At 36.8% G+C, this 14,527-nt stretch overlaps 2 protein-coding genes and 1 long non-coding RNA gene across 4 annotated transcripts; all 3 read right to left on the bottom strand.

Annotated features, from left to right (window-relative positions):
• Positions 1-1,800: 1,800 nt before the first annotated feature.
• Positions 1,801-4,285, bottom strand: LOC140754167 (uncharacterized). The gene is made up of 3 exons (XM_073089116.1): positions 4,213-4,285; positions 3,190-3,294; positions 1,801-2,648 (listed from the first exon to the last, which is right to left on the bottom strand). Exons 1-3 carry the CDS (start codon positions 4,252-4,254, stop codon positions 2,310-2,312), a joined length of 486 nt encoding a protein of 161 aa, XP_072945217.1. The 5' UTR covers positions 4,255-4,285; the 3' UTR covers positions 1,801-2,309.
• A 3,488-nt stretch (positions 4,286-7,773) lies between these two features.
• On the bottom strand, positions 7,774-10,778 carry LOC140754172 (uncharacterized). 2 transcript variants are annotated; one of them, XM_073089122.1, is made up of 4 exons: positions 10,538-10,778; positions 9,608-9,835; positions 8,759-8,936; positions 7,774-7,895 (listed from the first exon to the last, which is right to left on the bottom strand). In XM_073089122.1, exons 1-3 carry the CDS (start codon positions 10,679-10,681, stop codon positions 8,781-8,783), a joined length of 528 nt encoding a protein of 175 aa, XP_072945223.1. In that variant the 5' UTR covers positions 10,682-10,778; the 3' UTR covers positions 7,774-7,895; positions 8,759-8,780. The 2 variants fall into 2 exon arrangements, with proteins under 2 accessions (XP_072945223.1, XP_072945224.1); XM_073089123.1 differs by lacking the exon at positions 7,774-7,895 and adding an exon at positions 8,065-8,407.
• A 2,038-nt stretch (positions 10,779-12,816) lies between these two features.
• On the bottom strand, positions 12,817-14,175 carry LOC140753868 (uncharacterized). Its single transcript, XR_012103605.1, has 3 exons — positions 13,969-14,175; positions 13,334-13,494; positions 12,817-12,909 (listed from the first exon to the last, which is right to left on the bottom strand). It is a non-coding gene; the product is annotated as an uncharacterized LOC140753868 (long non-coding RNA).
• Positions 14,176-14,527: the final 352 nt, after the last annotated feature.

The raw sequence follows: 14,527 nt of genomic DNA, 5'->3' as shown, positions 1-14,527 counted from the left end.
TTACACAACAATAAATATACTATGTTAATTTAAGAAATTTAATTATGTTTCGTTCTAAGAAATGGAATTATGTTTCGTTATGGTTAATTTCTACTAAATCCACTCAAAATCATATTTTCGTGCGCTCCTCCATTAATCGATTTCGCAATATGATACAGACCGGAAGTCTACTAAACTATGCATCCAAATTACATACTTGTACGATAATGGCCAAATATACATTTATTTTATTTTCTACATACCTACATTACATGCTTGATTTTTATTTGTATAAAAATCAAAATCGAATCGAATATCGAAATTTATGAATGGATTATTCATTATGTCATTATTATTATTAAACCTATTGACACATCAACTAGTAGTTCTTTAGAGGGTTTCGAGTAATAAAGATTTTAGAGTTCAACAAGGAGAAAAAACATTATTTTCGATTTTTGGACTTATCAAGGTTCGACATACAAAAATTCTAATTTGTGAGCGCCACTGTGCAGGCTGCAGGATTTTTTTACCATACAACTTGGTGGTCTCCCTCGGCATTATGTAGAGAACTCGCTCATCTCCGATGGGACGCAAACGAAGTCCCCTGAGCGCAGGAGATTTGGGCTCTCCGTGCACAGGCTTGCAATCATCTTACACCTTCAAGTGTTTACGACCACACATGCTCTCATCCGTAGTCGGATCCCTGCCTCGTTGATCACACGTCCAATAACGTGAAAGCCGCTTCGTAACCTCGCATTCTTGGTGAAATATATTTCATAACAATGTATTTGAAAAGTACTAGGATCAATATGGTTTAACCGGAATCATAATGGTACCACCCCCACACCTATTTCTAACTTATAGCAGTTCAGTCGTTTCTGCGGAAGAGCTTCCACATATGGATTGATTCACAATTCTGTAGGTACCTACTCAGGAGTGGCTACGCGTCTTTGATAGGCTTTAAGTAAAATCTTCAATTTATATGGAGTTGGTTACTGATCCTTATGCGCGGCAGTGACCACTTTCCAGGTATACTGCATCCTTTTTTTCTACTTTCATAATTAAGGAATACAGTCTATACTATCGACTATGTTATGGTAACTTTCTGTTAATCCGAATGAAAATCACTTGTGTTGATAGCGCGTGCTTCCCCATATATTACAACAAACATATGTGTTTATTTACGAAATCTGTAAAATCATCAGTGTTGTTCTACTATGTTATGCATGTATTATACATACAAACCTTCCTGTTGAATCACTCTGTCTATTAAAAAACACTGCATCAAAATCAGGTCCGTAGTTATAAAGATCTAAGCGAACATGGGGACAGTCAGCAGGAAGCGACTTTGTTTTATAGTAGTGATAGTGATGTATGTACGCTACTTCGGCGCCGTCATTAATTATCGGTATCGGCTCGGTGACGGTTTCGGTGGACAAAAAGCGTAAGAGGAGACTTATGCCGTAATGTAAATGTAATGGGGCAGTAATGGGCTGACGATAAGATAAAGAGAAATAAGACTTTGGAAGACAGTTGCCACTTACAATGAGGTGAACTGTATGTTCGTTTGCTACGTGTCTTATAAAACTAACAGTATATTACTATACACGTGGCCTAAGTTGCCAATTACCGCACGGCGTGAAGTTAGCGCCCGTTAAAGCAGCGAGGATATCTACTTTGATGTGAAAAAAAAACCAATAAAATTCGATACAGTCCAACAGACTTACAGTGATGCGATTGCTTAGAATATAGGTATACATTTTCAAGAACGTAAATACACCAAAAATAAAATATTATGTTAATATTATTGCTTTAAACAAAGTAATCCTTATTAACTCCTTTATTAAGTCCTTTATTGAATCTTAACCAAATTGGCTATTAAATAATAATTATTTACATAACAGACATTGAAATTCTGACTTATACAGATAATTGACTAATTAACTATTATAATTATTATATTATATACATTCTTTAAAATAATTGACATCGTATTAATTATTCTATCTTGACGATGTTACAATTATATCTATTATTTTAAATTATTGTTTAATAATTATAAAGATATTTCGGTTCTTAAAAAAGTATGTAAATATTATATTGCATTACCCTAACAGGGTGCATGCTTGTACTATGATTAATTTGTAAGACTTTGAAAATAAGCATGAGCAATAAAGAATTTGAATTTGAATTTGAATTAGTCTATTGATTCGTACGGTGTAAAAATTGGGTACTTTGGACACGGAAAAGCGTGACTAAAATGCGGGTTTAGGCCACAGAATGCTATAACCCTTATTTAATTTTATGATACATCGGTTGTATGTTATCTATTAGTCGGTGTTGCCTCCGCTGCCTCCATCGTTGCTCCCTCCGCTGCCCCCATCGTTGTTTCCTCCGTTATTCCCTCCGCTGCTCCCATCGTTGTTTCCTCCGTTGTTCCCTCCGCTGCCTCCATCGTTGTTTCCTCCACTGCCTCCATCATTGTTCCCTCCGTTGCCCTCTCCACTGCCGTTGTTCTCTTCGCTACTGTCCTCACACTTCTTCTCTGCGAATAAGCTGCATCTTCCGTAGTTACAGTAGCGGAGGAGACCGCGGCAAGTGTGTATAACGCCTTTGTTGTCGGGGCGGCACGTCAAGGATTCCCTGCAGCTAACGCAACTGCTACCAGGCTGGAATTTAAAACATTCTAATTAAATAATTGATCAATAATGCGCGGGCTTCTATATTGAGAAAAATATAGGATGAATTCTATAATAAATTTGCTATGCATTAATTAAAAATATATGCGACACTATACGGTTTGGTAGGATTTTGTTTTTTTTTTTAATTTTCACTAACTTCTCATTACTTAACTCAGGTGTCAGAAAGCAAATATAGGTACGAGTATCATCATACCAGAACTCTTATATAAACGAAGTTACGAGTATGAACTGGCCTAAAGATATTTTCATAAGAAAATTTAAGTATTTATAATGCCACTCGATGTACCTACACGTATCGTACGTAAAATTTGTCGAGACAGTAACATTTTAGTACCACAAATAAATATTAAATCTAGTCGTTGTGAGATATAGTGGGATGTGGAACAAGTTAGATGTCGTAAGTCCTCTACTTTTATTGAAACAATGCGGTAGGTATAAAATGAATGCAAAAATTTCGTCACTCCTTACAATCACTATAGCGAATTTTTCCGGCTTTAAAAATACGTACTGTTTTACTGTAGTCGCAAGTAACACGCTTGGGGAGGAGCCCCAAGGCGGAGGCACCATCTTCAGATGCCGGCAACCCTTCAGCAAAATATAAGTTAACAGCAACCTGGAAACGAATAAGTCTTGTTAAAATGTATTAACTTATAAAAATAAATTGCATTCCTACCAGAGGGTACCCACAGGAGCATTTCCGTCTCAAAAGACTAAGTCGGAACGGCACTAAGTATTTCTCCCTTATCATAATCTTTAAACCAAAATCTTATGTAAATATCGATGTTACAAGGCAAAGCTAAGTGCGACTGTGTTGCCTCTTAAATATCTTAGTATAACGATCTTAATATATCTTAGTATAATATATTTTTATATTTATATTTCGCTGAGTAGGTGGGAGGAGGATTCTCATTTTGGGAGGAAAGGAGTAGACGACGATATTTCGCTGGTGTCTGCAATTCTATGTATGTCTCGCCGATGGACCTGTGTAGAATTGATCAGAAAAACATAGGTCTCTGGAGGACACCCAGAGCGTACATCAATACTATTCCAATTCATGTTGATTCATGACGGTCAGTGGACGGGCAAGCTATATTAGACCGTAGACGTTAAATGCTCATACAATACCTACAGTCAACCTGCAGTTCAGTGCAGTTGCTAACCCTTTTTTTAGGTGGGAAAACCAGTCATGGGTTTCTCTCAGCCGCGGGGGCAGCGGAGAGGATATGCCGGACTCCGACCGGCTAAAACCCCACGGTGTTCCTCTGCACGCCCTTTAACGGGACTGCGGGTACGCTAAAAGCATTCGTTCGCGATCAGCTGCTAACCCTGGGAACTAAGCTGGAATACTTCTGAATTGTATGTAACCATTACCAACCCTTCAAACCAGAAAACAGCAGTGCTTAATGCTGCTGTAATTAGGCTGAAATAGTAATAGTGAAACGAAAGTGAATGGCAAGGGTGCCTACGAAGTAGAGGCCTCAAAAAAAGCTTAAAAATAAAAATGTTAAAAAGTACATTTAATCATTCTTACCACAGCTGCGAGAACAGGAAGTATAATAAGCTTGGAAGCCATTTTATTTAAGATGAAAGTTGATCGGCTACAAGTCGACGAAACCAATGAGGAACACTTTGCTAACTGAGTTTATATACGATTTCTACATAATGGTTTATGTTAATTTTATGACAACAATGACAAACAAATCTCCCATTTCTATAACAGAAAGACTATTCAAAGGTATGATGACAAAGGACTACCGTGTATTTAAACATAAATCATTCATGTGTATACAAACTCCATACAGAAAATAATGCAAAGGTATATAGAAATATAATATTACTAGTTGTGCCCGCGGTTTCACCTTGTACAAAAAACATGACATACCACCTTATGAACCCGAAACTAATAGCAACTGACGTTCACAAGTTTGCCATGTTCACATATTCACGTGATAAGTTTTAAAGTATCTGTCCAAATTATTTGATGTAATAATTATTGAGGACAAAGTTTATCTACTTTAAATGTCAAAGGCGATAAAAGTATTTATTTTGATAAGAAATTACTGTACCGTAAAGTAAATACCGTAAAATAAGCATATTAAAAAGGTTATCCAGGCATCCAGGCAAAAAGGCATCCTTACAAACTTTCGCCTTTATAATATTAGTAGGATTTTATAGCACATTTTAATAATAAGATATACTTATTATTTTAGTATTCCGTATATTACTAAAAAAGAATAAAGGTATAAACTTGAAACAGTTGTTAGGTCTTAGGATGTCAAGGTTTTAGAATCCGTCCGAAAGCAATTTCGAGGTACTCGTAGGTAACTGTCCGACGTTGACGCTATCCTAACTTTCTTATTCTTATCCGAAATTTCGGGCCTGGCTGAAGAGCAGGGGTAGAGTGACCTACTGCCTTACTCAGATACTCACCGGATATGGCTGTTTCGGTGAGTATCTGAAAAGGATACAAAGAGAAGAGACGGCCCAGTGTCATCATTGCGGGCTCGACGAGGATTCCGCTCAGCACACGCTGCAGTTCTGCCCGGCGTGGGAATCGCAGCGGCGGATCCTCGTCGAAAAAGTGGGACCGGATCTCTCTCCGTCGGCCATCGTCGGAGCGATGGTTCAGTGCAGCGAAGCCTGGGACGGCATGATCACCTTCTGCGACGTGGTCATGTCTGCGAAGGAAGACGCCGAGCGAGCAAAGGAGGGGGCGCTTAACCAGCTCGGAGGAGAAGGCGGAGGCAATTTTGGATATAAGTTATGAATACATTTTTTTTCATAAACCGTTCAGCAAATAAAGAGTAGCTTATCGATCTATATTATGCGGACGCGTAAACACTTGACTGTTGATAGATTTTTTGAATAAAATATCATATTGATCGCTCAAGCATATGGGACGCACGAGCGGCAGCGGCTAAGTGTTTAGCAGCTTAAACGACGAGATGTTAGCTTAAGCAAATAGTTGCTTAAGTGGCTAATAGGTGGTAAATCTAAGATTTATATAAATATATAGATAATTCGTAATCGATGTGTGCCAGAATTAAGGGTGTGGTGAGGTGGAACTTAGTCTTCAAGGAACTTTGGAAGAAGGAACTTTGTGTTTGTGTGAACAACACAAAGATCCCACGACCAACTTCCTTATAAAATCAAATTGTTATTAGTAGTTTTATGGTTTTTTTAAAAGGAATATCAGCTATTTTCTGTAATTTAAATATGTATATCTACGTATACAATGTTTAGTATATAGACATTGTCATATATCAATCTTTAGTAGACAAAACTTTGGATAGATTATAGGCGTAATTAATCCAGGTATTGACCGGTGACCGGAAAATTCGGAAAAATATTTTTGCGGAAATCATATTTTTTACTTTATTTCATAAAATATAACATTGTAATGTGTACAATATATTATTATCTTATACATACAATTCTCGTGTCACAATGTTAGTTATCGTACTCCTCCGAAACGGCTTTACCGATTTTCCCCAAATTTTATATGCATATTCAGTAGGTCTGAGAATCGGCTACTATCTATTTTTCATACCCCTAAGTGATAAGAGTTGTTCACCCTCAATATTTTTTTATTTATATGGTAACACAACATTTGCCGGGTCAGCTTGTTTTTACTATAATATGTATTGCAACGACCACGAATTACAAATGTTTATACTGCGTGTGGGACCACATTGTGGTCTGACACACACTTGATTAATGCCCTTTTTTAATAATCTATCTATCTTATTTTGCAAAGATTGAAATTTGACCATTTCTAGTACGTGGGTATACAAATAACACAAATTGTCAAATATCAGAAATATTGGATAGAATGATTATTAGAGATACGCTGAATATTCGTTTGGTGTTCGGTATTCGGCGTATTCGGCATCTCTTTTGCTATTTGTATTCGGCCGAATTATTCGGTTATTTTCTTGTGTACACGACATTGTACAGGATTAAAACACAAAACTTCTTATGTAAGTTTTATGTTATATTATAAGTTAAACTCAAATGCTATGAAGAATGTGTTGAATAAGGCTAATAAAATAAAGCAATTAAACTTCAAATCAACATTTATTTTGAAACCTCAAGTCAACACATTCATTACTTAATCTGCAGTTAGAATAGTAAACATTTATTTTAAACCTTTTAATAGGTATTTATTTTTAAAACTCAAATCAATATTTTAAAGTATTAATGAACACACATAACTGGCAAATTGACAATAAAGAAATGGTAAACCGAATAATTTGGCCGAATATTCGGTTCGGTAAAGGTTAAACCGAATATTATTCGGTATTCGGTTATTCGGTGAAACCACTATTCGGCACATATCTACTGATTATCAATAAGGGAGGCAAATTTATCGATAACCATCTTTGAAGTTCCTTACTTACAGAGTGTATAGGTACATATAAATAAAAACAAAAAACTTTTGTAGTCATTTATTTTATTATTTACTATAAGGGTTCGTACACAAAACTGCGATGCGACGTCGCATCGCAAAAATCTGCGAGCTCCCTCTTCGCATCGCAAGAACTTGCGAATTGATTCGCATCGCACAGTGGTTGTTGTTGTTGGTCACCCTGAGAGACGCTACGCCGCACGATATCGCATCGCAGCAATTCGCATCGCAATTTACTGCGTTGCGAATTCGCATCGCGTCGCATCGCAGTTTTGTGTTCGAGCCCTAATAGTTACTAATAGGTACCTATAAAATAAAATTTAAGATTTTTGTATTAAATAAATGTATTTTACTTTAAGTTACAAGAAATTTCGCCGTGTATAACCGCACTTATGTATGTTTCTTTCGGGGGGCCCACTGCTGGGTACGGGATATCATAGATAACTGATGTCAGTAAGAGCTGTTTGCCGCAGTGAGCTCGCTCCGAGTTGAAGAATGTATTACCTACCTATTGCCACTAAAATACAGCTTGCACAACCTCTACTTCTACCTACACTTGGCTATGCTGATGTGTGTGTAATGTCATTACCGTGGAGCAAATAAATAAGCTGGAGCGCCTTCAAAATTTGTGTATACGGTTCATACAGCAGGGTAATAAAAGTATATTTTAAAGTGTAAATCAATTTATTATTCAATTAATTATTGTGGTTTACATACTTATCGGTAGTCGGTACTGATTTTATGAAACATTTATTTTTATATACCACTCACTTACAACCAATTATTCAAGGTCTTAAGTATGCGAGCTGAAACAAAACACAAATAAAAATTAATTTATTGGTTCAAACCCTTTTCAAACCAAATGAAGAAGGGAAGAGATGAGTTGAAATGGACAGACATTGTTAGAAATAGTGAAAAATACCAGGAAAATAACGTATTTCTGATTTTTTACAGTTATGTACGTATCAGAAATTAATTATCACTTGCTTAAACGGCGAAGGAAAACATCGTTAAGAACCCTGCACACCGGAGAGATTTATAAAAAAAAATCTCAAAGACACAACCACGTGTCTACTAATACGCACTTGGCTAGCGCGGTGGCGCGCGCTTACTTATTATGTATCTATAGTTTTAAGTCTAAAGTTTTAGCAATAAAGCAACGCATTTGAGACCGATCTCTGGTAAAACTGTAATTCTATTCTCTATCTATCTCTATCTGTCTGGGTCTAAGTATTGATGGAGTTTCTTTCGCCGCTTCTTCTCCATAACGAAACACCTTGTGAAGTGGTGGTAGTTGTATTGGCATTCAAAAAGTGATCTGTAAAGAACCATTTTGAATTAAAAAAAATGATTTGATTTGGGTGATAAATAATTCTGGTGAGCGGGCAGCATGTAGCAAAATCAACGGGTTGCACTCAGTGGGAGTGCCAGCAAAAGTGAAAACTTTTGAAACCTAAGCTGAATAATAAAATATAAATAAAAAATGAAACTGACACCCATTGACATCTTTTTTCCATGCTGACACCAGATGACACCTTGACTTGCAGTTTGTTTTGCCGTCTTACGAATTTTCGATCAGGTCACGTGTCCTGACTCGAGTTTAACATTTTTTACCCATTACAAAAAGTGTACAAGACCGCTAAAGACGATTTCACTTCAAAAAGTATACCTTGTTTCATAGGTGTGTAAATTTATCCGCTGGTCGAGTTGGCACACTGTGGGCCAGGGATGAAGGAGCATCGGCCATTGTTGCAGTAGCTGAGGAAACCGCGGCAAGTGCGTAGGCGGCCTACGTTGTTGGGGTAGCACGCTAATGCTTGCCTGCAGCTACTGCACGTGGTGCCACCCTGGAAAATAATTAAAATAATTGACTTTTTGTCATGAATTTTACGCGTAAACATACGAAATGAGGTTTATAATTTATAAGGTTATTCGCTCCGAATCTTGATTACTCGCTTGCCAACAAACTACACTACAAAGGCATGATGATAGTTAAAAAATATAAGATATATATTGAAAGGATTAGGAAGATATATAATCAATATATTGATAGGATTCTCAAAAACTACCCAGTTTAAAAAATAACTTTAAGATATATTAAATTTTTAATAAAAAAAAGTAAAATAATGACGTCATTTTTGGATATGTCTCTAAATTGCTTGAACTTTTGTATGGGATGTCCTAGTATGACACCACCGAAGAACGTCATGACACTCGCGAGCGTTTTCACGCTGAATTCAAAATGGCTATAAAAATGCTATTATTTTCTTTAATACTCAACTTATTGCCGAAATAATACGATTTTTGGATTCTCTAGACATGTACTTTATAGAAGGGGTTTTGAAAATTTGTCATCATCCCCTTCAATCCAGTGTTTCACTCAGATTAAAGCCTGTAATATCCGAATACGTGGTACGTAGTAAGCAACGCGCTAAAATGAAACTGAAAACTCCGTAAACATGCCACTACATTATATCAGCAATGTAAGTTGGTTTGCCGCTTTTAAGAAATTACTTACTTGAGCAGTGTAGTTACAAGCGACACGACTAGCGAAAAAGAATCTGTTCTGATGTTCCCCATCATCAGACTCTTCGGGCTCAGCAGATCGCTCTTGACGGGATCCGAAAGGAAGAGGGAACGGCAGTTGACTTAATAATCCAGAAAGTGCTGAGCTTGGATCGGAACTATTGCCGTCGCCTGAAGATGGCAATCCGAATCCTTCAGCAAATATTAAGTTAACAGCAACCTGGAAACGAATAACTTTACTAAAAAGAACTTTCTTTCAAAAATGAATAAGCAATCTTAACTTTTTAATTTAGAAGTAGCAAACGAGCATTTAGTCCATCTGATGGTTAGTGGCCATTGCTACTGCTACTGCTGTGTCAAGGTATAAATAGGAGTGACGGTGGTACCTCCAGAGTTTAACCACGAAGGGTTCTATCAGCACGTACCGATAGGGTATATTTATAATCCAGTTAATAATATTTATAATATTACTAGTGGCTGCAGCTCATTGCTATACTGTTGATACAGGTGTTTCGATTGCGACGCCACACCTATTTCTACCTAAAAACAGCAGTGTTCAGCGCTGCTGTGCTCTGGTTTGAAAGGTGTAGCAAGGGAAACATACTTTTCCGAGGCATCCCAGCTTAGTCCTCAAGGGTAGCGGCGCATCTGTAGCCTACCTCTGGAAGGAATATAATCCTATCTGGATTTGACTACAGATGTACACGGTCGGCAGTAGCCACTTACCATCAGGTGGACTGCATACTCGTCTGCAACTCCGATGTAATATAAAAAAAGAAAGACAGGTCTCTGGAGAGGGCCTCTAGCTTCACCATCCATCGCACCATCGCAAAGTTTGGGGACAGGCAAGTGCTAATAAGTTACTTAACTGACAAACTGAACGTCAATAAATCGTAAAAATAAATAAACCCAATGATCTTACCAAAGCTGTGAGAAAAGGAAGTACAATAAGCTTGAAAGCCATATTATCTGTTGACGATGATTTCAGATGTAAGTTGATCGGATGCAAGTCGACGTAACCAATGAGGGACACTTTCCTACTTGAGTATATATACGATTTATACATAATGATTTATGTTAATTTTATGCCAACAGTGACAAACATTTCTCCCATTTCTATAAAGAAAGACTATATTCAAGTGTAATGACAAAGGAGTGACATGTATCAGGCAATTAGACAAACAATATTTTGTATGTACATTTTACACTTACCTCTGACGTAACATATTTGACGTAGTACATATTTTAGGGTTCCATATAAGTAAAACGAAATATACGTATCTTACTCGTATATATAAAATTCTTGTGTCACAATGTTAGTTACCGTACTCCTCCGAAACGGCTTTACCGATTTTCACCAAATTTTATATGCATATTGAGTAGGTCGGCTACTATCTATTTTTCATACCCCTAAGTGATAAGGGTTGTTCACCCTTAATTTTTTTTTAATTTTTGTACATTTTTTTTTGTTTTTATTTTTCTATAATGTGGCATTAGAAAATTCATTTTTATATGACAACACAACGTTTGCCGGGTCAGCTAGTAAATCTATATATATAAAAATCAACTGCTGTTCGTTAGTCTCACTAAAACTCGAGAACAGCTGGACCGATTTGGCTCATTTTAGTTTAGAATAATTTGTGGAGGAAGTCCAGGGAAGGCTTAAAAGGTGAGAAAATATAAAATATATTTCATAAATGGATTCTGAGGCGGTACAAAGTTTGCCGGGTCAGCTAGTAAGTTATAAAAGTGATCATCATTTGCCAACGTTTCGGATCCGTCCTAAAATAATTTTGACATAATGATCCGATAAAACAACTGGAAAAATAACGTTTTGGAAAAAAAATGAAGTGAAAGTACAGATTTATCAAATAAAATCGTTCATTTACAGTAAAGCTTATATTAACCAAAGACTTTTGAATGAACACATTGGCTTCCACAACACTGAAAAATTCCCTGTGATGTCTAAAAATAAACGAACATCAAGAAAAAAAAACATAATACGAGTATTTATTTATCTACCTATACAGCATACCCGTGGTCATGCTCAGTCGACCTGTTGCTAAAATTACTTACGAAGTACTCGTTTATAATATATTATTTAAGGACTAAAAACAGTTTAGATGTTATGTGGAAGACGTGTATCGATTGTTTTAACAGACCTACTACTTAAGTTCTTTCTATATTTCTTTTTTTTTTTTTTTATAATACAAGAGTAGCAGACGAGCATACAGTCCACCTGATGGTAAGTGGCTACTGCCGCCCATGGACATCTTTAATCAACCCCAGATAGGATTAGATATTCCCACCTATGGTCGGCCACAGATGCGCCGCTACCCCTGAGGACTAAGCTGGAATGCCTCGGAAAAGTCTGTCTCCCTTACCACACCCTTCAAACCGGAACACAGCAGCGCCTAACACTGCTGTTATTAGGTAGAAATAGGTGTGGCGGTGGTGCCGCCGGAGTCGAACCACAAAGGGTTCTACCACCTTCGATATAGTATCATAATAGTATACCTTATTTCTCATTAACATTAGATATTGCATGTTAAATGATATCCGTTTGTGAAAAACTGTCATGTAATTGGTATTCCTTTTAGCAGCGTATGTATTGTTTTATATTATTAAAAATAATATATAAGAAATGATGTACAAAAGTAATCATACCTCATTCACTTTCTTGTAAACATCATGACATGTATTTTCGAATGAAAGGGATGCGTGCTATGTCTCACCGCGGCTGATTTTATAATAGAAACTCGTGAGTATGTCAAGTTTATTGTTATCTACAAAATATCACCAACTATAATTGTGTACGTTGGTTTCCAATCAACTTACTTGCTTATGTACTTAGGTGCCAAATTAGTCATTAGTTCATCCCTTAGTTTAGATCTGGTAGTTAACGTTTGTTTTTTATATCGTCAGCTACGAGCTAAGAATTTGAGCTAGGAATGCGAGCTAAGGTCCGTGTAACTATATCGTGAGTATAGCCGTATACGTGAGTATGTCCGTGTAGCTATATAGTAAGTATTTTCACACATCACATCTTATTGTGCCTTTATAAGGGGCCGAAGCCTCACATGTCTCCAGTGGAAAAGCAGCCTCAAACTGTTTAACTTAAAACATCCAAACGTGTTAAAGTCCTCATGGAGGTATTTTTTATTGGGATTACGAGCGATTTAAAAATAAAGCGTAAAACAGTTTCCAATTAAATAATTGAATTTATTTTTTAAATAAAATCTTAATTTATTCAATGCTTTGTGTCTTCTTCTTCTTATTCTGTTACACGATTATCTGAAAAAATTGGAAGGAATATTTATGCCACAGTATTTTGAAGATTATTACTTATTTAATGTTTTAATCATATAATGCTTCATAAGCAATTAATTAATTAGATATATATTCTTCCAGGAACAAATTTGATTCATGCACTTTGGTCGGTGTTTCTCAAAGTGAGAGATAACGCTACATCGTAGGTGTTAGGGGGGCGGTGAAAGGTCTAAATCAAATGTAGAGTTCTGCGATTTGTTTTATAAGATAAAATAGGGTTTTTTACCCCGACTTTTGGGGAGCGCTGGAAAAAAAACTGATTATAAATTTGAGTGATATACGAAAAAAGTTAAAACCTGTGATTCAGACCTCTCTTTTGCTTGCTCTAGACTTATCTCAATTTTCAGGGTCTAGAAGTGGGGAATAAAACTTAAAGCCGAATACATACCTTAATTATATTTATTAAGAGGTGGGGCATTCAGTGTTGTTCAGGAAGGAGCAGTGACCCTCCCTGCAGGTCAAGCCGAGCAAAGAGCAGTTGCGTGCAATCCCAACGTTGAACATAGAACAGTGAAGAGCCTGGGAGCAGCTTGGGCAACTAGCAGCCGTCTACAACAATAATTCATACTCTCATTCGTTCTCAAAGATTTTTTTATAATATAGTATTTCCTCCCATGCATATATGTAAGAACTTTAACAAACCACTTTACAAAAACTTTGATGACAAGCATTCGTAGCTTTGATGACAAACTTTGATGACAAGCCTAATGGTTGAAACTCGGCCTCCTGTTCGAGAGGTTCGAGATAAGATCCCAGGCAGCAATGATTTTTCAAAGTTATTTGCGTATTAGAAATTATCACTTGCTAAAACGACAAAGGAAAACACCGTTAAGAAACTTGCATACCTAAGAGATGTTTAAAAAAGTTCTCAAAGGTATGTAACTTCTACTTATACGCACTTGTCCAGCGCGGTGGACTCTGGTCTGATCCTTCTCATTCTGACAGAAGATCCGTGCCCAGCAGTAGGACAGTAATGGGTTGACGACGATAAAATAAAGTTATTGTAATAACCACTTTACTTACATCAGTTGTATAATTACAGGGGATTATACTGATATATTTTGGAAAATCTAGGCTGAAGTTCCCCAACGCTCTCGGTATCCTTGTGAGCAAATGACGATCCGTTTCGTCGAGAAGATTCTCGATGTTTGCACTTTTTATCGGATTGTCATGTTTGGCCAAAATTATATTAATTAAAACCTGTGAAATAAATAAGATTTATTTTTCACAAGTACATCAGCAATTAATAACAATAGAAATTCCGTAAGTTCATTGAGTACAAACTCAATTTACAAGTTTGTAGTCCACAAGGGAGACAGACTTTTCCGAGGCGTTCCAGCTTTGTCCTCAGGGCTAGCGGCGCATCTGTCGTCGACCTCAGGTAGGAATATCTAATCATGTCTGGGGTTGATTACAGATGTCCATGGGCGGCAATAGCCACTTACCATCAGGTGGACTGCATGCTCGTCTGCTACTCCAATATTATAAAAAAAGAGTAGTACTTTATATAGTAGTTTTTGTAGTGATAGAGTATTGGTGGAAACTTGGCCACACAATCGGTAGGTCCCAGGTTCAAACCATA

The sequence above is a fragment of the Epargyreus clarus genome, unplaced genomic scaffold (assembly GCF_041222505.1).
Source record: "Epargyreus clarus isolate Ecla_fem2 unplaced genomic scaffold, WU_Ecla_fem_2.2 ptg000027l, whole genome shotgun sequence".
Lineage (NCBI taxonomy): Eukaryota > Metazoa > Arthropoda > Insecta > Lepidoptera > Hesperiidae > Epargyreus > Epargyreus clarus.
The sequence above is the reverse complement of the archived record's forward strand: the minus strand, read 5'-3'. Positions and strand labels throughout refer to the sequence as shown.

What these genes read in the sequence shown, in the direction of transcription:
- LOC140754172 (XM_073089122.1), bottom strand. Translation starts at nt 10,681, where the DNA reads ATGTATAAATCGTATATATACTCAAGTAGGAAAGTGTCCCTCATTGGT. An exon ending in TTCCTTTTCTCACAGCTTTG is followed by an intron (nt 9,836 to 10,537) that starts GTAAGATCATTG and finishes ATTCGTTTCCAG; the next exon opens with GTTGCTGTTAACTTAATATT. An exon ending in CTTGTAACTACACTGCTCAA is followed by an intron (nt 8,937 to 9,607) that starts GTAAGTAATTTC and finishes ATTATTTTCCAG; the next exon opens with GGTGGCACCACGTGCAGTAG.
- LOC140754167 (XM_073089116.1), bottom strand. Translation starts at nt 4,254, where the DNA reads ATGGCTTCCAAGCTTATTATACTTCCTGTTCTCGCAGCTGTG. An exon ending in TTCCTGTTCTCGCAGCTGTG is followed by an intron (nt 3,295 to 4,212) that starts GTAAGAATGATT and finishes ATTCGTTTCCAG; the next exon opens with GTTGCTGTTAACTTATATTT. An exon ending in CTTGCGACTACAGTAAAACA is followed by an intron (nt 2,649 to 3,189) that starts GTACGTATTTTT and finishes TTTAAATTCCAG; the next exon opens with CCTGGTAGCAGTTGCGTTAG.